This window comes from Venturia canescens, chromosome 8 (genome assembly GCF_019457755.1).
Source record: "Venturia canescens isolate UGA chromosome 8, ASM1945775v1, whole genome shotgun sequence".
NCBI classification, from domain to species: Eukaryota; Metazoa; Arthropoda; class Insecta; order Hymenoptera; family Ichneumonidae; genus Venturia; species Venturia canescens.
The window spans coordinates 7411493-7437178 of record NC_057428.1 but is presented as its reverse complement, the minus strand read 5'-3'; the positions used below and the strand labels follow the sequence as shown (position 1 = coordinate 7437178).

Here is a 25686-nt window from a genome sequence, read left to right as displayed (position 1 = left end):
GCAAAGCTTCCTCTATGAGGAAGCAAAACGTCAAAAATTGTTGACTTTCCAATTCAAAACACAAAAATAATAAAGATTTTGATTCAGTTTTACAGATTTTGGAGAATTTTTCTTTTATTCCTCAGAAGTAATTTTTGAAAATTTCAAGATTTTCCAAACGTATTAAGGCCAACAGTAAAATCGTGACCACAAACGTAGAAAAATTCCATGTATTATAAACGAAAAACTTCAACCCCGTGGTCGAGGGTTAAGCTTTGATTCAAAAATCTGAAAAAATTACAGCATTACTTTTTATGTATTTCGAACCAATTTAGAAGGCGGAAAGGTCAAAATAAATTTTGACCCCAAATATAACGACCACCTTAATACACACACACACACACTCACACGCGGATATATTTTATTTCGAACTTAAATTTTACTTTGTTGGAATTAAAGTGAAAATTCTCCGTGATGATCAATTTAATCTTCTTGATGAAAAAAAAAAATTCCACCAATGCAGAACGAAAAAAATATTGATTGCCTCAGTTTTGATTTGCCAATAGAAATTTTATAATCAAGCACTTTCGAATAATCTGTCATGCGTTTACAGATAATGCGTTTATACTGCCTTTCTATATTTTTGTAGTCCCTTGCTCTCCTCCTTCATTTCTGTTTTGGGTTATTTTATTATATACTCCAATAACAAACATCGACAAGTCTGATGATAAAATCAGAGAGAGCTGATGAGAAAGAGCAGACGCATGGATTTTTTTTCTAATGTTTCAGAATCCTGACTGATCTCTAGTCCTGTCTCTAGATATATATATAGATATATATAGAAATAAACTCTAACCTTTCTAAATATTTTATACCATCAATCCGAATATTGTTGACAATTTTCGATTTGTCTCCATTACATATGACACTGTTGGATTCCTCGGCCTTTATTTCTCTTTCTTTCTTCTTCACTTTTTTCTCACCACTTTTACCAAAACATTGTCCTGCATTTATCTATTTTCTACAGAACCGGAAAAATTGGAACAGTGTCGGTGAACTATCAAATTCGCGATCTTTATAACCTTATCTAGTTAGCATTTATAACATACCATACGTCATATCATAACGAAAATATATAGGTATATACTTGTATTATGGCACCAGAAAAATACTATATAGGTATATAAAATGTATTATGGCACCAGATTTGTCACTAAATAAAACAAATAAACATCAAAAATGTATACGGAAATCCTAGCCCATTCTTCGATGCCATTAAAAAATAAATAATTAATATCTTTTCAACGCGTTAAGCTACAGAGTTCGAAGAGGTCGCAATCGAAAGAAAAAAAAATAAATATGTCAACTTATAATATTCTCCGAAATGCTATAATTAATTAATTATTGAAGAAACAAATTTTGAAAATTTTCGAAAACAATTGGAAACGCTATCGCTTCCAATTATAAATGTACTTGTCTCAGAGTCGCTGCCGCGACTCTAGATAAACGTAAAACATTTTGAAATATAAACATAAAACATTTCGAAAATAAATCATGTGCGACATTTCTAAAATATTTGTATTACTTCGTCGTAACCTAAGCAGAGCCCCGGCCGCAAGTTGTTTCAATGTAATCTTATCCCGCGGACCAAAGGATAAACGAGACAAAACAGACTAGGCGCATAACGTGTTGGATAAATGTCCATATAAGCCCACTACGATAAAAAACAATGGTCCTAATATGTTTAAACACTTACATCGAGTAAATTTTAATACGCTAGTAGTACGCTTCGCATTGCTGTACGACGATACCAGCACGCGTGGCCTGACGGGGATTTTCTTATAAAATTGCGTGGCATTCAACGAGTTAAAGTATTTTTATTGTGATTTCGCTTTTTTTTAGAAGAGTGACAATTACTAAATATTTTAGAAAACAATACATTTTTTTTTTCAATTTTTTTTCATGTGTGTCATCAATTTTTTCAAATGATTTGTGTAAAGTTGAGTAACTACATTCAGGTAGCGAAAACAATTAACCCTGCTAAAACGTTATTTTTGCTACAGTAACGGAAAAAACTGTTTAGACAATTTCAAAAACTGTAAATTCTGTCTATATTAGAATAACCTTATATTTTGTTCCTTACCATGAAACAAATAATGCGGAAGAGAATTTCAAATTGACAATGAAAATATATGAAGATACTTAAAAACGAAGGTCACGGTCTTTTAATACTTGTCGCTCTTGTTTTTGAGTGTTTTTATAGTGATGTATATGGATCATTCCATATCAATTTAATGACGTTGCGATAGTGACCCTCTTCGATTTTTTTAGTTTTTTGTATGTTTTTATACATATAAAAAGAAGTCTGTAGCCAAATTTTTAGTTCTTCATCTCCACCCATTCCGGAGTCGTCGATTTTTGTTAAAAAAAATTATATCTCTGACTATAATTAAACCATAAACTTCCCCTAGGAAAAAAAGGTTGGGACAAGTACATTGATGGTGCCTATTTGCTGATAATTCCATCCATAAAAAAAACTTGAATTTTTTTTTTAAATTGTAAAAAAAATTATTTTATAAAAAAAATACAGAACGATTCGAAAAAAATTTCACAAATCTTGAAAAAACATTATATTTAAAAAAAAAATTAATCTGTATCTATTTTTTAAAGTGTCAAAATAATCAAATAACAAGTAAAAAATAAAAAACCGACAAATCGCGCTTGAAATCATTTTGGAAACCGATGTCTCATTCTTCTTATTTGATTCGAACAGCTAAATCAATTGAAAAAAATTCCATCTAATTTACGTGCAGCATTAAAATTTATTATATCAATTCGAGGCCAAGTATTTTCTAATGAATTGAAAAAAGTTACCACTTGAATTACGTGCAGCACTAAAATTTATGATATCAATCGGTGGACAAGTATTTTATTAGTAACTCGAAATTTGTACATTATTAAATTATTCTAAGAAGCTTTTAAATCCAAAAAAAATCACATGAAAGCTAGTCATTTGTTTCTCTATGGTGACAGAGACTTATAAGAAAATCGATTCTTCTCAGACTTTCAGGATCCTCTGGTATTATTCACAAAATTCGACGTCGACTGGATCGTTACAAATTATGTTTAAATATGTGTTAAAAGTACTTATCCGGCCCATCACTATTCATTCAATAAAAAATCGGTCATAAAAAAACGAAATTGTACGGAAGAATCTGGTTAAAAATTTGTTGAAATGCGATTCATTATTAATTTAATGTTCTTAATAATAGTATAGGTTAGTTCTTATTCCGAATGGAATTCGTTCGCTGGAAGAATAAGTGAGAAGTAAAAATTGCTGTCATTGAATACAAACTGGAGAGTTATTTTGGAAGCTTAATAGTACATTACGATACGTGTGACTTAAGCTGCCTATTATTGCACGGCGTAAAGTTGGCGCCCGAGCGTATAGCGAGGGTGCTAAACGCCGTGCTATAATAAAGCAGCTTAATTCACGAGTATCGTATACTATTTTTCAGCCACGCAAAAGCGTGGCTAAAATGCGGGTTTAGGTCATACGGTGCTAGAGCATTAATATTATGTACAATTTTTTTCATTTAACGATGCACAATAATATCCCTTGTATATTGCGGAACAATTTGATTTTGTTTTTTATTAAATTAGTGCAATTAAGTAAAAATTACTTGAAGATAATTCTCTCAATTCCCTCTGCATGAATACTTGTGACCCATCAGTTCTAGACAAGCCCTGATTTTTATTTAGATAAACAATTTAAACGGAAAGTGATGGGCCCGACAAGTACTTTTAACAGACATGTAAACATAATTTGTATCGATCCAGTCGACGTCGAAATTTGTGAATAATACCAGAGGATCCTGAAAGTCTGAGAAGAATCAATTTTCTTAAGTCTCTGCCACCATAGAGTAACAAATGACTAGCTTTCGTGTGATTTTTTTGGATTTAAAAGCTTCTTAGAACAATTTAATAATGTACAAATTTGGAGTTACTAATAAAATACTTGTCCACCGATTGATATCATAAATTTTAGTGCTGCACGTAATTCAAGTGGTAACTTTTATCAATTCATTAGAAAATACTTGGCCTCGAATTGATATAATAAATTTTAATGCTGCACGTAAATTAGATGGAATTTTTTTCAATTGATTTAGCTGTTCGAATCAAATAAGAAGAATGAGGCATCGGTTTCCAAAATGATTTCAAGCGCGATTTGTCGGTTTTTTATTTTTTATTTGTTATTTGATTCTTTTGACACTTTAAAAAATAGATACAGATTAGTTTGTTTTTTTAATATAATGTTTTTTCAAGATTTGTGAAATTTTTTTCGTATTGTTCTGTATTTTTTTTATTGTTTGATATCACGTCTTTTTTCTCAAAAGTTCCTTATTTATGTTCAGATGACTATAGGATTTTAGTTTAAATTTCTATGAATTATTTATGATTCTCGGCTTATAACGTTGGTTTCTACGAAAAAAGACTTTTTGCCAAAATTGTACTGAAAATATTTCCATAGAGGTTCTTGGACTTTGGTGATTTTTTTCCTTGTACTCTAATATATTTTGTCCATTAGTAACTCAAGAGCGTGGAGCAATGCGTGTTGCGGGCCGAGATATGATTTTCGGCTTATAACGTTAGAAAAAAGAAAGGAAAAGAGGAAAGATAGATCAAATTCAAGACACAACAAATCCAACAGAATTGGCCATTTTTAAATGTTGCTTTTGCATTCAGAATCTAGACATTTTCGTGTCATCCAAAACGTGCCCCCGATGAAATATATTTCCAAAGTTTGCAAGTGGCCACTGAGATCCAATTATCTACAGTTTGATAGTTGCCGAAAAAAGGCACCCGGAAACATTTATTATGTCAGAATTAAAGAAGCAAAAAAACTGACCGTACTCAATTCAACAGAGCAACGGAATTCAAAACGTTTAAGGTACCTGCATTGGTTGTGGAGGAAAATAATTTCATCAGGATAATTCAGAAATAAATTTAGAAATTCTGAAATTTAGCATAGAATTTAGAAAAAGGAAAATTAAGTTAATTAGTAAAGCTGAAGACTTTTGTGTTGAATTTTTGAGATTACATGTTACGGTTGGAATAAAAAATTTAAATGATTGGCAGTAATACAAACTTCAATACTATTTGAAAAGAAATACTTTAAAACTTTCTGAATCCAGTTCCAGTACATATTATCATAATCAAAGATAGGGGGTAATAATTAGCACATATATTTATCCAGAGAAATTTCAAAGTTCGCAGGTATCTGCTGCGATTCAATGTATCTGCGCAATGAGTTTGGAAGACAGCAATTTCAAATCCATCCATAAATGAGCAACTGAAGACTTTTGTAATGAATTTTTCACTTCATATTTATGTTACAGTGAGAGTCAAAAAGTGAAATAAATGGCACAGTATATAAATTTTATAGTATGCAGTTTTATGCTGTATTTCAATGATCCAAATCTATAGTATTATAGTGAAAAGTTGTTAAAAGTCATGATGTTACATTAAAATGACATAGCGCACATAACATTCAGAAATTCTGTAGGTTGGCAGGCATTACACTTAATCGCATCCAAAACTGAGCAACTGCAGACTTATCGTAATGAATCTTTTCACTAATAATTCCAAATTTGCAGTTTGCAGAATAGGAATACTCATCGCACACTTCATTTCATAAGTATATTGTTGTCAAAATTTGTGTTTGCCTACCGCATTCTGAAGATTCGACTTTTCATATTATCAGCGAAAAAAACATCCAAAGACTTTTTGAAACAAGGAATCATTGGAATATTCTTTTTCACACACAGATCACAGACTACATTTACGCGGCTGCTTTTGTACCGGTTTAATATACAAGTTTTAACAAAATAAATACTAATATGCACTCCGTTAGATGACGAAAATTATTTTTAGTTATCCCGCACGCATTTCATAAAATCATAACCGCAAACGTCAACATGACGTGAAACTTTGACTGGTGACTTTCGAGCTCTCGAGCTCCTTAGTTTTCCGGCAATCTTCCTTGCTCTTTTTATTGAATGTCATTGGCCCAATAATTGTCTCACCCTTCATTGGTTGCAACAAAATTTCTCTCACCGGGAATCGGTGATCATGGGGGCCAAGGAGCCTATGCGTTAGTAACTTTTGCATAATCTTAAGCCCGTACAAAGTTTTTTCTCAGAAATTACGACACCGATCATACTGATTTTGGGTTCATTCGACAGGGAACTTCTTAATTAGCTGAAAGTTCAATTTTCAAAGCCGTACATAACTCATGAGCTTCGCAATTATAGAAAATCACATGCCAATTTTACCCCCACCACCGCGAATCGTTTAATTCAGAGAAAGTATAGTCTCGGCAAGAGTTCAGACCAGCAGACGACAGGGCTGTCAATGTACTTGTCCCGAGACTCTACCGAGTCTTTTGATGATAATGTCACTTAATTCTCGTCATTTTTCTTCATGCTTACCGCTCTTTCTAAATAAAAATTAAAAAACTGATTAATGATTTCTTTTTAATGCTTTTTTGGCCTTTTATAGTCAAAAAATTAGTTTTCTCGTTGAGGACACTCAATTTTTTCCAAAAAATTCCCAAAACTTTACGTTAAAAAAACAAAATTTTGAGCCCTATCGCAAGACGGGCTTCAAATAACTTGTAGCAAAAAAAATTGAACGACAAATTTTTTTCTAATTTTCGATTTGTAATTTCGATTTATTTTTAGATCACGTAATTTCTTCAATTAGTCTCAAAAAACATAACTTTTCTCTTACACTTTACATCTTATTTGATTTGCTATCATTACAGACCTTTTCTTTTATTTCTTATTTTTTTTAAACTATGTGTGGGTGGGACTCAAAAGTTAGAAGGCCTAAAATAGCGAGCAGACATTCTGTATATCTATACACAGGGTGTCCCATTTTAATCTTACACCTGACTTTTCTCGGAAAATATTGCTCGGATCAAATATTGTGTGCAACAAAACTTTTAGGGGTTGAAGGGGGACGTTTGATAAAAATTGGTTTGTGGATCCAAAATTCAAAATGGCGGCGTTAGAATGGCCGACATGTTTTTTTCGAATGGAAACATAACTTTTTTTCATCACCAAAAAATTTTTCAGCGCAAAACCAACAACTTTTGTTGGAAAAATTTTTTGATTAAGTTCATATTTTTTAAGTGAGAACATCATTTTCAACTATTTTAGAGGTATCCAGGATGCACCGCGAAGAGATCTTTAACGTACCAAGTGCAAGTGCGTTTGCGTGTGCGTCTGCATATGCGTGCATACGTGGAGGTGCATGTGTGTGTGTTTTTTATTTTCATTTTATTTTTCAACTTTTTGTAAAAAGAGGGGCATGCAATGCCTTTATGCCCATAGGTACGAGCTCACAAGGATTAGGTCTCTGCGGTTCGTCACTACCGCAGTATTTTCGGACTCCAAGCCCTCCTTGTGAGTGTACTCTGATCCCTCCCTAGAGATGTTCAAACATCCCTCCATTCATGTTTAAACATGCCTGAACTCTTCTCTCAAAACCATCAACTGTGCGTAGGAGAACATCTCTCGGGATCAAACGGCAGGCAGCTCTATCCGCTCCTTCACGTTCTCTCGTGTTGTTGGAGCTTGACGGTAGACAGCGTCTTTTAAGTACCCCCACAAAAAGAAATCAGGAGACGTAAGATCTGGTGACCTTGAAGGCCAATTTACAGGACCGTCTCGACCAATCCACCGTTGACCAAATGTTGTATCCAAATGATTTCGAACAACATGAGCCCAGTGAGCGGGTGCACCGTCTTGCTGAAACCACATCTGTTGACGTGTTTCCAAATCCAGATCTTCTAGCAAAAGAGGCAGTTCATTTTGTAGAAAATCAAGGTAACGGACAGAGTTCACATTTCCCTCGAAAAAATGGGGACCTATTAATTGCCCGTTCACAATACCACACCATACGTTCAAACTCCATCGATGCTGGTGATCGATCTGTCTCAACCAATGTGGATTCTGATCAGACCAATACCGAAAGCTCCATCGGTTCACTTGACCACGGTTGTTGAAAGTGGGTTCATCACTGAACATAATGTATCGAAAAAAGTCCCTGGGTCGCTCGATTTGTCTCAACGCCCACCGACAAAACGCCACCCTTCGCAACGGATCTGGATTAGGAGTGTCTTGGTGGAATTGTAGTCGGTACGGGTGAAGTTTCGCACCTCTCAATACACGGTGCACTATCGATTTGGGAAACCCCGGTCGTTCCGAGATCACTTTGGCACTCAAATGAGGATCAATTGCTATCATGGCTAAAATAGCCATGTTTCGGGCTTCATACGATCCACCAAAAATATTGACGTTTGGGAAATGTCGACGGTGGCGGATCATCCGACCTGCCCTCGCTCGCTGCTCAAGGGTTCGGATTGTCTGCCGTGATGGGTGACGACGATCAGGATATTCACGTCGATACAAATTTTCAGCTCGGAAGTAATTGCCCCGACACCTCCCTAAAATGAGGAGCATATCAACGATTTCGTTGGGACTGAAATCAGCCATTGTTGCTAATTTTCAGAATTTTCCTCTAATTTAAGAACTTTTAAAAATTTCGAGAATCAAGAATTTTTCTCTGATTTCAGAACCTTTACAAATTTTCGATTTCGTCTTTTGCTAATGGCTGCGGAGTCAGAAGATAAACGTTTCAATTAATTTTTCATCCGTGGGCGATCACAATGACTTCTAAAATAAAAAATTCTCTGATTTACAACTCAAATGTAGGCGTAAGTCTCGCTTACGTGAACTTATCTTTAAGCGTAAGCTTCGCTTGCGTGTACTTATCTTTAAGCGTAAGCCTCGCTTACGATTAAAGGTAAGTTCACTTTGTAAGAGATTAAAGAAAACATCATTGGTAGTACTGACGTAGTCTGACTTTGCGTAGTTCTCTTACTTTAGCGTTTTAAATCAGAGAAGAATTTTTTATTTTAGAAGTCATTGTGATCGCCCACTGATGAAAAATTGATTGAAACGTTTATCTTCTGACTCCGCAGCCATTAACAAGAGACGAAATCGAAAATTTTTAAAGGTTCTGAAATCAGAGAAAAATTCTTGATTCTCGAAATTTTTAAAAGTTCTTAAATTAGAGGAAAATTCTGAAAATTAGCAACAATGGCTGATTTCAGTTCCAACGAAATCGTTGATATGCTCCTTACACGCAAACGCACTTGCACTTGATACGTTAAAGATCTCTTCGCGGTACATCCTGGATATCTCTAATCAAAAAATTTTTCCAACAAAAGTTGTTGGTTTTGCGCTGAAAAATTTTTTGGTGATGAAAAAAAGTTATGTTTTCATTCGAAAAAAACATGTCGGCCATTCTAACGCCGCCATTTTGAATTTTGGATCCACAAATCAATTTTTATCAAACGTCCCCCTTCAACCCCTAAAAGTTTTGTTGCACACAATATTTGATCCGAGCAATATTTTCCGAGAAAAGTCAGGTGTAAGATTAAAATGGGACACCCTGTATATGTATATGATTTGAGCCCCACCCCTATGTGTTTTTATTTTCGTTGATCTAGAAAATCTTTACCATCGTTGTATTATCAGTATTCGGTGTGGCAGAACGAATTTGTTGCGTATTGTGAATGGATTTAGTACTCATAAAATGATTTAATAGATTTTTCTCCATCGATTAATATTCAGTTTCAGACGACACCATATCGGGAAAAGTTTCTGGACAAAAGTCCAAAAAAGTTCCCACGCTCTTTTTTGTTCTGCTGCGCCGCTGGTTTGGATCTCGGATGTAGCAAGACCCATTTTGAAAGGAACACATTCAAAAAGTCACTACGACCTTTTTTAAGGGTACTGCGTCATTTCAAAAAAATGTTGATTCTTCTGGTTTTTTTGATTCCCGTTTTATTTAGACCGCGTTTTCAAATAAAATTTTTTATCGTATATTCTGCGAGCGAGTCCTCAAAGGTAGAGGCCTCAGCTACAATTTTGTTTTTGAAAACGATTTTTTCCCCTTATCATCGCGTTTTTAGCAGAAAAAGACAAATTTTAAAAATTGCCGCATATCGCGAAAACTATTAGATTTCACAGGATATGGTATGATATGATCTCTTTAATTATTCCCATTCGGGTTACGTCTTCGCTTTTTATATTTTGTCTTCCTTATCCTGCTTCCCATCTTAAATACCCTCGCTCAAAATAAGCACGGTTAAAATAACCAACGAACAAAATAATTCCTGTATCCTAAAACAAATAAACAAAATTACACATACTGTAACGTAAAGCTTTTGCCAAAAAAAAAACACCCCTTATCCTAGCAAAGCAGAGAAAGAGTAAAAAAAAATGAGGTTAGGTTAGAGGATACAAACCTCAGGCTATGGAATAGAAACGTCACCGAATCGCTCAGAGACCCTGGGAATCTGCGAGATTAGGTAATTTACCGTCCACGGGCTATGGGATTGACACGTCGCCGAATCGCTCCGATACCCTGTGCAACGAAAATCGGAAAATTTTGGGTTAGGTGTGAACCCTGGACTCAGGGATTGAAACGTCATCGAATCGCTCCGAGACTTCAGGCATCCAAGGAAAAAGAGGAAAAAGGATGTATGTTTGCTAGTGATTCAGGGTGTATTGTTTGAGGTTAGCTCTATTGTTCCGAGTCAGAAATTTGAGGAAGGACTGACTCCCTAATAAGTCGCGCAGCGCTTCTTATACTGGTTCCCCACCAAAAAGTTCTCAGAATGCGAATTTTTCCGTTTCTGACCTGTTTTACGCATCTTTTTATAACTCCGTTCTGGATTGGCCCGTTGCCATGATTCATGTTTTACGATTGATTGAGCGGATTATCGTACGATGCGCGAAAGTTTGTTTTTATAATTTCAGAATTAGTTTACAATAAAAACAACAAAATTTGACTTCAATAATTATTTAGCAATTGTTTACAAAGTTTTATCTTATAACAAAATTCAATTAAAAAAGATTTAATTTGGTCGAAACAATGTTGTTTGCGTCGCGGCTTGTTCGAGAACATTCGATCTACGCATGCACTGTAAACCAATTTTTTGATTAAAAATAGCTAAAAATAGTCGAAAAAGAATTTAAAAAAATTCTTTTTTGAAATTTTTATTTAGAAAGAGGGTTGAAAATTAAAAAAAAAATGATCCGCATTAAGCGACATTGTGATAATTATAGTCAGAGATATACATTTTTTAAGCAAAAATCGTTAACTCCGGAATGGGTAGAGATATCGAGCAAAAATTTTAGCTGAAGACTTCTTTTTACATGTATAAAAACATATAAAAATTGACATGGAATGACCCATATACTAACCTAAACAAGGAAACAAACAAATAAAAATACACACGGACCTAAACAAAAACACACGTGAATCTACCAATATGAAGGAAAAAACTTGCAGGGTGCATCTGAAATGACAATTATTATCCTCGTGATAAGTCCACATAAGTGTATCGTACAACCACATCCTCCTCTCCCAATTCTTTCTCAATTTCCTTTTCCCAATCCCCCAGATCTATTTTATTACTGTCCCCAATTTTCTAACTATCCTCTATTTCCATTTCCATTCCGTCTTTTCCCTTCCTCCTTTCTTAAATAACATCATTTTGGGTTTATCCGCATTCAGTTCCAGCTTCTTCTCGTTGAAGTATTTTTCTATAATTCATCATTCGTGTCATCTCCCCTTTTCCCTTCGTCAGCACCACATCATCGTGTACGCGAGCGTTCATATTTTCCTTCCTCCTACTTTTATCCCCTTCATCTCCCCCTTTCCAATTCTTTCTCCATGTCCGATCTTAAGAGTATGGATCAGACGACTAACCTCACTTGGAATTTTCGAAATCGAAATTCTTTGATACAGTTTGATCGATTAAAAAAAGGCTCTGTCAGCCTAAGCAGAACGATGGCAAAAATCGACTGACAGAGCCCTTTTTTAATCGGTTAAACTGTGTCAAAGAATTTCGATTCCGAAATTTGCAGCTATCTCTCTCGCACTCACGGTTGTAATATACCGACTGATCCATCCTTTTAACCCCTTCGCAGTGAGGTGAAAATCACATTTTCATGCCATTTTTGTGTTGGAAAAAACTTCTTAGATTTGTCTCAAAGTCACAGTATAAACGTTTGTGAGGTCGCTGATTACAAATTCGACATCAAATTTTCAAAATTCAAAATGGCGGACGCAAATTCAAAAAATGGTCTGATTTCGACGAAAGTGGGTACTTTGTAGTTTTCGGGGCCGCTGAATCCGAATCTGGAATCGGTTTTTCAAAATTCAATATTGCGGATTCAATATGGTGGACGCAAGTACGAAAAATGGTTTATTTCCGACGAAACCAAATTCCGAAGCGCTGAATCCGAAGAAGAAATCCGATTCTAATAATTTCAAATAGTAGATCCACTCTAACATAAGAGGCTTTGAGTTTTGATTCAATTGAGTTAATATTAACTCGAGCACCTAAATGTGAGAAATAATTCAACATAATATAAAAGTATTCTAAACAATGTAAATATGTAGCGAGATTTTTCCTTCTCGTATAGGCTCCCAGGTCGCAGAAAAAAAGACACAACACTCATACTCGATATAGATTAGTTTCATTTGGCTTCATACGCCTATTTTCGTACTCGATCAGTTGTAAATTAATTTTATCCCTACTCTTCATCTCATATCTGAGTCCTCTGGACCTGTCAGCACTCTAGTGCTTCTATAATGTTCCCGCTACACCTGTGACACGCAGATCGAGGGGCATCCACTATACACTCGAATCGCTCTCTTTCGGTTCATCACCTCCTGGAATGTGTTCGGTGGATTGTATTCAGCGAAGTCGACCTTATACCTTGCCGGTAACCGGATAATCCGTCAGTCCCGCAGTTGTCGGTCATGTTTCGGTTGGTTTCGGTCTTTCTCACGAAGATCTGCTCGATGTTCATTTCGTTCAGGTTCTTCCAGAGCTTTCTGACATTGTTCCTCCTATCGCTGCTCTCCATCTTCTGCCATGGTTTTATTTTCGTCGGCTGGCAAAAAATATTTAAACTCTTCCAGCTTCGCCACAAGTTGCGACTTCTCGTTGAACGTGACGTTTCTTAACACCAATATTTTCTTCTTCTGTGGTTTATATAAGTTATAATTCATTGAGTCATTTTGATATCCTACCAAGATCAACTTAATGGCCTTCGGATCAAGTTTCTTGCGAAACTGTTTATCGACCATGCATGTATGCATTCAATCCGAACACTTGGAAGTGAGATACATCTGGTGTTTTTCCAAACCAGATCTCGTACGGCGTCTTTTCTTTACCAGTAGACAATACTCGATTGAGCACGGTCACTGCCATACCGACTGCTTCTGCCCATACGAGAGAGGAAGTTTCTTCGCCATTATCATCGTGCGGGCACTCTCGATGATTGTTCTGTTGTCGCGCTCGACCGTCCTGCTGGGGAGTATAAGATGTCGTGTTAACCAGCTTGATTTCACAAGCTTCGAGATATTGAATCATTTCCAGATTTCGATATTCTCATCCATTGTCTATACGTGACACCTTCATTGGCTTCTCAAACATATTGTTGATTAACTTTTCGTATTTCTTGAAAATGTCTACACCATGCGAGAAAGGTCCACATACGTCCGAATATATGTATTCTCCGGGTTTAATCTTCGCTTTTATTTCGTTCTTCTTAAACGGCAACCTGGCATGCCTTTCCGAAAACACGATTCGCAGAAGAAATTGTCGACATTTGCTAATTTCACACCACAAATTAGTCCTTTTTGCCGCATTTCACCTAACACTTTGTTGTTTGCATATCTCATCCGTTCACGCCAAACGCGCAAGTTCACTGTCGACACATTTGCTTCAGACGTAACATTCCAGTTTTTCGCTCTTAAAAGCATTCGGTAAATTTGATTATCTTGTTGTACACCCACACCAACAGCTTCACTGTCGTATTTTACGGTCGCTTGTTTTCCTTTGAAAAAGACATCATAACCCTTTTCAGTGCATACGCTGACTGAAACCGGGAGCTTTCGAATCTTCTGAACGTAGAGCACGTTTTCAATTCAAATATCACACCATTTACCGCTTATAAGTCTGTTGATGAGCACAGTGCCATCACTGGTAACGTCACACACGTCTTTGTCCCCGAGAGATATCGGCCGTGGTCCGATATTGACTGTGAGTACTGTAAGCCTTATACCAAAGCACGTACTCGCAGTACTCGCAGTCAATATCGGAACACTGCCATCGTCTTACTACTGCACGGGTAAAACTTACTGTACCAGTTCTGTCGGTAAGTAATGTGCCTGGACGCACTGCTGTCGGTAATCCAAACATCGCTTGTGTTGACTTACAGGAGTCGTTCTACGACCTTACTGTCCAGCACCGTTTCTGATTTAACTTATTGCTTCACTTACTCATTTGAAGCAACGAACGCACACTCCCGAAGATTTTCACCGAACTTTTCCTTGTCCATTTTCTTTTTCGTACAGACGCGAGCTATATGTTCTTTCTTTTTGCAATAAAAACACTCGGCACCAGTATTGCTCCTCTCTCTGTTTTTCTCACTGCTATTATTGTCGTTTTTATTCGTATTTTGGTCCGCTGAATCCGAATCCGGAGTCAGATTGGCCAATATACCTCCAAAATTTTAAGTAAATTCTAAAAAACCGCCAAAATGGTGGAAAATCGTTGTTAAAAGCATGATAAAAGTTGTCTTTGACCTTACCCAGGGGTGTTTTTTATGTTATTTTGATGTGCTGAATGTGAATCTAGAGTCATTTCAGCTGATATACCCGAAAAATTTTGAGTAGACCGCAAAAATCGCTAAAAATAGGTCAAAATTACTAGCATGAGTAAAGGAAGAGTTTTATTGATCTAGATCGAGTACGCCCTTTTTGAGCTATCGCTTTTTGAGTTATTGTTAAGTGTACACTGTTGATTACGGCTCAAACTTTGTCTAAATGCATCAAAGTGACGTTTAAAAGTGCTTCGATTGACCGTGATAAAAGTACTAAAAAAATAAAAAATATGGTTATCTTTGCAACGGTAAAAATCACGGAAAGAATCTTCCGAAAAATCTGAAAAAATTCTGTTTCGTACCCTTTAATATGAACAACAAGTGTGCCAAATTTCAGATTTCTATCATCATTATTATGGGAGGCAGAAAATAATTAAGTAACAAGTTTGATAAATACACGTGTTTTGCATTTAAAACTTCAACTCTTTGGTGGCACCTGTTTAAATTCTCCTAGCGCATTCAAATTTGATGCACTTTTTTTTCTTTTTATGTTTCCGCGAAGGAATTTGCAAAAAAAAGTGACCTGAATTCCGACCACCCTAATACATATCAACAATACTTGTTGTGCCCTGAACCCATCCGACGATCTCGCACACATTTTGTTGTATGGTATTTTCTCGTGTGTTGTTTTATCTCCGTGTTATTCTGTCGTATATTTTTTTATCTTCATGTCATTTTGACGGGTGTTACATTGTCTTCGTATTATTTTGTCGCACTGTTATTTTAACATGTATAGCATAGTCATACCAACGTCCTCTTTTGTTTAACACAATTGTTTAGTCACAAAAGAAGGAGATACGAGTCCGAAAAACTCTTATTCCATCAAATTTTTCTAACACATCCAGTAAATAATTCACTTTTAATGATCGATAGATCATCACCTATCTTCGCCTCTGCCTTGCGAGAAACGCCCAAGTTCCTTCGTTCTCGAGACCAATCGAACATCCTTGCGAAAATTCTCCGATTATTGGCCGATATTTGGATAACTTATACAAGGAGGAACCTCGGATTTTGAACGACTATATGGATATAATAATGCCCTGCAATCGTGCTGTAGCAGGTATTTATTACTCATTTCAATTCGGAAAATTAATTTCAACCTAATGGATGAAAAATGAATTAAAATATCAAAAATTCTTATCGTTTTAATTTTAGAGCCGGTGTTCTTAAATGCGCTCCTAGAAATCGTGGGAACAATTTCAAATTGTATAACTGAGCGTTACGTCCAAGAATTACCTTGGTTAAGAACTTTATTGACTTCGACAAAAGCCGATGTAAGAAATTTAGCGGCCCAAATTCATGCCATAATCATCGCTAATTGCTCTACTGATGCGGAAGAATTGGAAACGAGAGCGACAGAATTTTTAAATGCTTCAAAAAATCGGATTCTGGAAAATCAACACGGCTCGTTGATTGCTCTTACTTGGATGCTTGAGAGAACGTTGATGAATCGAAGAGAAACCATCGGCAAGCAACTTATTCTCGAATGGCCGGTGTACAACAACACGGTCAAAAAATTATGTATGTACACAGCCAATAATATCTTAACGCCTTAGGCCACCCTAGAAACTGAAAAAAATTGGGTAATTATGCAGTTTGGCTACTTTTCCGAAAATTAATGGAATTTTTTTTTTCTTCTCGAAGTTATCGATTGGACTATAGTAAATGATATTTCGTCGGGGAAGGCTAACATTTTCCATAAAAACCATAAGTTATGGGGTTTTGAAGTTGTTGGAAAAATGCGGGGATTTGGCGTATATCAGACTATTATTTAGGAGTTCACATTAGGGCAGGTAGACACACACACACTAAAGTTGCGTTAAACCCGCCCAGCGGGTGGGGTTCATATGTCGAATAACTGTCGATATGTCGTAGAACGGTCGATATTTCGAAATTGTAAAAGTTGTGATTTCAGTTTGGAGAAAAATAAATAATTTGAAATTCTTATTCCCGATCGACTATTCACCAGATTGCGTGTTTAATCAAAAATTCCTTCTTTGAATTCGTATTTACCCGAAAATATATATTTTAATAGTTTTCATTTCGAATGCAATTTTAACAGAACATCTGAATGTTGAAAGTTCATATTTTCGAATTCAAAATGGAGAGTAATTGTTTTACAGACAGACCAGAATATAGAGTAGCAAAAAATCAAAAGTGAATTTTTCGAGCCTATAAAACTTGGATATGCAGAATAGCGTAGGCTCGAAAAGGCGAAAGTCAAAATGGCGATGTTTAAAACGGGAGATCACCGGTCTGAGTAAGTGAGTGAGTGAGACGCGTGTATTTGGAGCTCTGCTGCATTTTTTTATTTTGATCGATCGACTTTCTAACGTTTCGCTATTTTGACTGTTCGACTTTTTGATGTTTCAGTATTTCAACCTCAGTAATATTTGGTCTTTCGTTATTATATTTTCAAAATTGTGAATTTTCACAGTATCGTTGACTATAGTAATTTATGAATCGAAAGAGTAATAGTCGAATTTTCGAAAAATCGATATTTTAGTCATCGTCCTATGGGCGATTCCTTACATTCTATTTTCGATGTAAACGTGATGTGAACCCTGCAGTTTCTGCTTTATTTATTTTCGGCATTCAAAGCTCTAGTCGAATCTATCTGTCTCCATATTATCATTTGAAATTTATAAACTCGAGATTTTAGCTGTTCGAAATTTTAGTCATTCCAACATTTGATCCCCATCCCGCCCAGTGAAACCACACACACACACACACATCGAAAGTGTTCTAAACCCACCCAACGATAACGCACACACATCGAAAGTGTTCTGAACCCATACGACGATTTCGCACACACATCAAAAGATGTTCCGGATACACATACGCGATGTTTGCGAAATCGGTGGGTGTATTCAGAGCATTTTTTATGCATGTGCGGTATTGCTAGGCGGGTTTAGAGCACCTTTGATATGTGTGTGCGTGCGTGCGTGCGTGCGCGCGTGCGTGCGCGCGTGCGTGTGTGTCTGCGCGTGTGCGCACGCGCCCCCTGTCCTGTTGTGAACTCTAAAATATTCAAATATACCATATTTCATCATATTTTTGCAACAACTTCAAAACCCCATAACACATGGTTTTTATGGAAAATGTTAGCCTCCCCCGACAAAATATCATCAATGGTAACTAATTGAAGCCGTCCATGCTAAAAAAAAATTTCTTCCGCTGATTATCGGAAAAGTAGCCAAACTGCATAATTACCAAAAATTGTTTTTTGGGGATTTTTTTCTAGAGATACTACGAAGTGAATCGAGATTACAGAAGCGGGGCTTTATTATACGTATTATTGTCTGCTTACAACTTTTTTTTATGAAGCTATTCATTTTGAAATGAAGGCTGAGCAGCGTTTTCGCAATGACGTTTTCTTTTTTTAGGGTCCACGACCGGACTAACAGCTCCTGCAATTGTTGAATTATATAATTAAAAATGGATATATTGATTTTTGGCTAAATGGCGCACTTTTCTAACGTGGAAAATAAGAAAGTTGCCTGAAAAATCGTCGAATAATTATTTTAAAAAAATGACCTATGCAGTATAAAAAAAAATCTTACGTACTTCCATAGTCAATGTATTTTTCGAGATATATGCCAAATTTCAAGTGAAACGGTTGAAAATTATCCGAATTATGAGTCGGATGGTAGTGTCGGACTCAGCTCTTAATACCAACTAAAACTCCTCTTACCCTTGTCCGGGTTACCAGACCGATAAGACGGAGTGATGGAAACTCCTCAAAATTGTGCCTGAGGTCTTGCAGGCATCACGACGACGATGGACAGTCGTGCAACAGTTTAGCCTATCCCAGAACGAGCGATGCTTCGCATGAACGTGGAGAAGATGTCAAGCCCTCCAATCAGCACTCTGGTGGACATGATCTTGAGCTCGGATTTTCGCAGAACACCTAAGCGAACTAGGTCCTCGGCGGAGTCCTTGCTCCAGACACCCTTCCAGTTCAGCGTGACTGAGGTGAAGGTAACGCTATCGACGCGATGCCTTCGCTTAATCATTTCCTCCAACACCCTGTACTTCTCAATCTTGTCAAGATGGGCCAGCCGTAAGTCGCGTTGGACGCCAATTACGGTTGCATCTATTACCAAGGCGTTCGAACCTCTTATTGCTAAGAGGTCAGGTTCAAGATTCCCCTCCGTTCGTTTGAACCTCGTTTTCTCTATCACCTGGTGGTTTTTAGACAAAGATTGAGCAACATAGGCGATACAAGCATCATGACGCTCAGTACGATTTCCAGAAACTCTGGGACAAAATTGGAGCACGTGAGCCAAGGTCTCAGTGTCCTTACATCCCGCCCTGCACGATCGGTCAGCGAGCCGACCTCTAGATGTTCGTGACCGTACAGGCAGAGCATTGATCCTAAGACGCGACATGTTAAGGAAGTCCTTACCAGTTACGATCCTAGAGCCCTGGGTGAGCCAGGCATGCTGCGATGGAACTTTCCTGGATTGCTCCAGTCCGGCTCCATCGTATGCAGTATGCAGCAGCCTTGCCCACCGTTTCTGGATAGACTCCGCACTGGCTAGCACAGAACCGTGGTCGTTGATCCTCATTTCAGCTCTTCGTATCTCATTAAACAGGAAGATAGACTCCGCTGATTGACCATCGGAGCGTGTAAACGCACCGAGGTTTTTAAGTCTTACGAGTCGAAGCATAGGCATGCTCCAGCGAAAGGATGGGAGGGATAATCCACCATCTCTCGCGTCTGCGTGAAAATAGGCGACAACAGTATCGTGTGGTAGCGCGAGCCATGTCCTCACCGTGTTTCGAGTAATCTTATCCAGCTTGTTCAATACACCGATGTTCGTGCAGCCCAGAGTCAGACGATGGTACAGACTCGGGATCACCATAACGCGAAGGCCGAACAGACGTTGTTAGGGCTTCAGCGGTGCTTTGGTAAGAATATCGAGAGCGGATCGGTAAGCATCGAATGGTCTTTTGTTGAGTCGTCCTTCCGGAGTAAACGGAACACCCAGGTACTTCCACTCGTCGGTTCTCTTTAGAGCAGGCAACACAGTGCCCCGAGAGCGGAAGGTGGTTGAGGCATCTATCACACTCTTCTTCTCATGCGGAACATTCCTAACGGCAACAGTAAAACTCTTGCCAGTGTTAACAGAAAGACCACATTGAGATAAGAAGTCAGTTGCGATGTCAAGAAGACACTGAAGACCAAGCGGTGTGGCGGCATAAAAGACGAGGTCATCGACGAACGCCGAGGCGTTCACCTTCCTCTTGCCTACCCTTATCCCGACGTCTGCCGGAAGCAGGCGCCATAGGCGTTCAACAATCATGTTAAATATGATTGGGGATAGAGGGTCGCCCTGTTTCACCCCACAAGTGGGGTGAATCAGGTCGGATTGCCAGTCACCGTAGGTCAACCGAGTCGTACTGTGGTGATAGGTGTCCATGATGTAATCAACCATGACGTTTGGGAGTCCCATTACTCTTAGAGTGGACTTTATTGAAGCATGCGAAACGGAGTCGAAAGCTTTAGCCACGTCTATTGACGCAAGGAATAACGGCAAGAACTTCTGTCTATGGTACCGAAGTATCATTTCCAGAAGAAAGATGTTCTCCGAGCAGCCGTCAACCGGTCTAAAGGCTTTCTGTCTCTCATCAAGCTCTATTCCCAGCGAGAGTCTTGTGGCCAGGATCTCATGGAACGTGCGAGTTATCACCGATGAAACTGTTATTGGACGGAAGTCTCCAGGGGAGTCCGCGCCATCCTTTTTCGGAATCAAGGTGGTTTTAGATTCCAGGAGGTGTCTAGGCAGTTTGCCACAGATCATCAGTAGGTTGAATATCCTCAAGAGGATACCAACCGGTATAGCTCGCAGTTCCTTGACCGACATGCCGTCAGGGCCCGGGGACGAGCCTCCTTCAGGCATGGCTTCTAAGATCTCGTCGCTAGTTATAGGAGCCCAGAGGTCTGCCTTGACTTTCCGCTTCTCGCCGACACCCGGTGACGTGTCACCACCGCAGGTCATGACTCTCGTCCAAAACGGGATCATGATTTCCTTTGGAGGTGCATTGGTCGTAGCTTTATCCTTGAGAATAGCCCTTTTAGCCTGCAATGCCTGCATCATACATTGGCCTTCTAGATTATCATTTTTCATTTCTTTTCTTCTTGAGGCAAGGTGTCAAGTCGACACGGAGCTACTCGTGATTGTGTCAACTCACCCAGCCATCTCACCATTGTGAAAGTCTCTTTCTGTATCAATGTACCCTGTGGAAAGCCACAGGGCAGTAACCCATTGTGGCAGGAAGCACTACGGTCAACTCACCCCGTAGCAATTCGACATTTCTCCGACGCTCGCGTATCCCTACTTTTCACCACTTGCCTCGAGCCAGTCCCCACCATATCCACTCTTCCATGCAATACGCCCTCGTTGAAACTCTCGATGTTCAATTGTAGCAACTCCACCCGATCACAAGTCTTTGACTGTGTTTACTTGTCAGTGCGCCAACCCCTCATATGAAGGACTTCGACATTTCCTCGTCGTTCACCCCGTTTCTCCTGTACTTTTCGCGTGGAATCACCCAAACCCTACTATCAGCTTATCATTTTTCTACTATATCGATTGACTTTGAGTTGAAACGTGACGAGCTGCATTCTATGAAGTTTTCATTATTTTGATTATCTTCTTACGAATTCACACACAAAGTTCACCGTGTGACATTCATTTTTCAAAATTTCCCAGCAACTCATGTAACCAGATGAAACGTTTATAGCTTCTTGAAGATTTTTTAATTAATTTTGCATCTCTGTTGCATTTTTTGCTGAGGCTGAGACATATGCATGTGTTTGAAATCTTTCGGCCAATCGAAATAAAAAAAGACTTGCCATTTTTCCGCGTGGGCGTTTTGTTATTTTGAAGGATAGAATCAGGTAACAAAAGTTTAATTTCGAAAATTCGGACGGGATGGGTAACTCCATACACTCTTCGATGACTTCTGAAATTTACCGGCAAATTAAATTTTTTTGAGTAATTTTATTTCGCGTACAGTTGGTAGTAAACAAAATTCTTGAAGCTTTTTCGGTTGACTCATGTTAAAATTCTATGCAGTAATAGGGAGTGGTGGGCAAAGTGGAAAAAAAATATTTTTTTCATGAAAAATGGAAAAACTCCATCAGTTTACTGAGAACATCTATAAAAAAATATTATTCCTCGGAATTACGAATTTTTTCAAATCGAAAAAAAAAGTAACAAATATTCCACAAAATATTAAATAAATGAATTTTTTTTCTGTAAATGAAAATGTCAATATTTGAGTAGCATAAGAACATGAGTAAAGTTGTTGTAAACGTGTATGAAAATTGTTAATTGTTTTGTAAACTGATGTAAATTTTTGTCCCACTTTTATTCGTGATGTTTTTGGATATTAAAGCTTTCATTTTGTCAAATGATAAGCTTAATTACGTAGCTCAATCTCACCACGCTTATTTGTTTCATTTTGTTTCAATCGTTTTTTATTTGAAAATACAATTTTAATAACTCTCTTGCTTTCTTTCGTGTTTCCTTTTAATCTCAGTGAAAAAGAAATTGTTTTGAAAAATGATTAATCCCATTTTTGACATCGATTTAAGGCTTCTTATCAAACGGGAATTGAAGAATTGTTTTTCATATAATAAGACACTCGAGAGACACGAGAACTCGACGGATCTGAAGAAAAATCTTCAAGAAGCTATAAACGTTTCATCTGGTTGATGAATTGCTGGGAAATTTTTGAAAAATGAATGTCATACGATGAACTTTGCACATGAATTTATAAGAAGATAATCAAAATAATGAAAACTTCATAGAATGCAACTCGTTGCTGATCGTAGGGTATATGGGCGATTCCACATGAAAAGTACAGTAGAAACGGGGTGAACGACAAGGAAATGTCGAAGTCCTACGTATGAGGGGTTGGCGCACTGGCAAGTAAACATGGTCGAAGACTTGGAATCGGGTAGAGTTGCTACAGTTGAAGAGTTTCAACGAGGGCGTGTCGTATAGAGGAGTGGGTATGGTGGGGATTTGCTCGAGGCAAGTGGTGAAAAGTAGGGATACGCGAGCGTCGGGGAAATATCGAATTGCTACGGGGTGAGTTGACCGTAGCGCTTCCTGCCACAGTGGGTTACTGCCCTGTGGCTTTCCACAGGGTACAGTTGCTACTGAGGTTTCATAATGGTGAGATAGCCGGGTGAGTTGACACAATCGAGAGTAATCCCGTGTCGACTTGACACTCGGCCGAAAAATTTTAGAAACTTGGGTTGCTTGAGGAATCTCGAACTGCACTTTCTACATTCCTACCTCGATTACTTTCCTGAAAATCTTGAAGACTTAAGTGAAGAACAAAGAGAAAGATTTCATCAAGACATCAGCGAAATGGGAATTCGATATCAGGGAAGGTGGAGTGTCAGTATGATGGCAGATTTTTGCTGGACGCTAAAGAGAGAAATAATTAGAGAAGATAGAAAGAGGAAGAGAAACCCGCTGAATAGGTCGTTCGAAGAGAAAAGAATCTGTTACAAGAGAAGGACGGTTTAAGATCGATGAAGATTTTTCTCTTCTCATTAGTTACGGAAAATGAAAAAAAAAATCATTTAAGCTGAATTAAAATCAAAGAACAATCATGCCTGTGATAATTTTATATTCAAATTCTTTATACAAGTAGTAGTAGTAGTAGTGGAGTTTTACATGTATACCCTTGTCGGGTTTTTACATGGTGTGCTTCCTGTATTTCCTCTATTTTTTATATATTTTCACTATTCGTTTCTTTTCCCACTGTTTTTTGTTTTTTCCACTACACACACTGTGGACCTACTTTTTTACGTGGTTTCCGAACCACAGAGAGTACAGCTTGGGACACTTAGAAAAATCCATTGGTGTCGGCGGCGGGAATCGAACCCGGGCTCGCTGGGTGGGAGCCGGGCCCGTTACCACTGAGCAACTGCCTCTCTCAATTCTTTATACAATTTTCCCCAGTTTCTATTTTATTGCATACAGAATTTATGGACCGTTTTTGCGGATAGTTCAAGATGAATCATGCACGTTAAAATAATTTACAAAACTATTTTTTGCTATTTTTTACGATTTTTGACGGAAGTTTACACGAACAGGACAAAATCACAGCGACAAGAAATTTGTATCATCAGAAGCGCTTCAACTGAACAAGTCAGCAAAAATCACCCAATCTCGAGTCTAGTTAAGGCTAGTGAAGACTACCGCGTCTTCAGATTCTACCTTATAATTGTGCGACATATTACGCTTTCGAGATAACCAACCTAGGAATATCTCATCTACTTCAGCATTGTACTTTTCTACATTAGCATTTGCTCCGATACATCAAACATTTGATGTCATCTTGATTCTGCACATCTTATCCCAATAATCAATTTTTTTTAAAGTTCGACGAGTTGAACGAAAAGCTGGATAAAATTTTACTCGGTAATCTAATAAACCATACCTTGACCAGCAATCTCTATTGTCTCTGTTTCGTCTTATCACTTGTGATTGGTGTCTATTTGTTTTATGACTCTTTAAATCTTCAGCATATGTTTTTGAGACCAGTCCATACCGTTTACTTCAAATACTTCACCTTTCATACTTCGTCTTATTAATTTACTTTTTCTCCAAGCATCAAGGATCGTTCAGCTGAACCTATACCTTATTTGAAATAAATCAGAATCATACATTGATCTTCATCTATGATTAGTCAATCTCACGTCAGTCCATCAGTTGAAAACAATAAAAGCTTTTGTTTTCAACAAGATATAGTAAATTGGTTCAGTCGCGTGTCAGAATTTCTACACAATGGACGATATGCAGAAAGTTTTGAAAAAAAGATCGGCTAATTTTACAAAAGCCGAAAAAACGCTTCTCATTGATTTAGTGTCAGAAAATAAACATGTATTAGAAAATAAGCAAAATAATTGCGTTGGGGCTTCCGTACTCTTTCTCGCCTATTAATCACGTGAACTAGGTCTTATCGTCATCGGAAGAGATCAAAATATCATAATAAAAAGCCATATGATATGTGATATTCCTACTCCAACTCCTCTATAATGTTGAAAGTTTAGTTATGTCACTTGACATACGTCGAAACCCTACCATTTCTCGACACACGAGTACAACAGTACAATACTTAGATCCAAGTTCAATAGTTCCATGTCTGTAAATCACACGACAAAAAAACACCGATAAAATATCACCGACTAAAAATCACACGACAAAATATCACACGGTCAAAATATCACACCGACAAGAAATCACACTACAAAATATCACACGGACAATATATCACCATTAAATTATTAAAGGTTTCAATTAAATTATTTTGGGTTTCAAACAAACCCAAACGGACAAACACATGCAATCCTACACAAACAAACACATACATCCCTAGACAAACAATCTCAAACAGACAAACACATATATCCCCTCATAAACTAACTGAACAGATAAACATATACATCCCCACACAAACAAACCCGACAGACAAACACATACATCCTTACACAAATAAACCAAAGCAGACAAACACATACATCCCTACCCAAACAAACCCAAACAGACAAACACATACATACCTATACACAAACAAACCTAAACAGACAATCATAAACATCACCACACAAACAAACATTAAGCTCCGATTAATCCGTGATATATTCGTGATTTGCCTCCATATACTATTATCGATGCGATATTTTGTCACAATTATTTGTGGCCTTGTGATATTTTGACTGTGATATTTAGACGTGCTACCAAGTTCAATACGTTGAACGGTCGAAATCCGGCGTTCAAGTTAAATAGCGATCATTCAGCGATCACCACATCTTGGTCGTTGAAGGAAACGAAAAATAAAATGAACTAAGTTTAAT

General features: G+C 37.6%; 1 protein-coding gene across 1 annotated transcript in view; it reads left to right on the top strand.

Moving 5' to 3' along the window:
* LOC122414415 (proteasome adapter and scaffold protein ECM29) overlaps positions 1 to 25686 on the top strand; it is a 69808-nt gene that overhangs the window by 9688 nt on the left and 34434 nt on the right. The window contains exons 11-12 of the mRNA XM_043425676.1: positions 15672 to 15858; positions 15954 to 16319. Coding sequence (XP_043281611.1) covers positions 15672 to 15858; positions 15954 to 16319 — 553 coding nt within the window. The remainder of the gene's footprint in view (positions 1 to 15671; positions 15859 to 15953; positions 16320 to 25686) is intronic.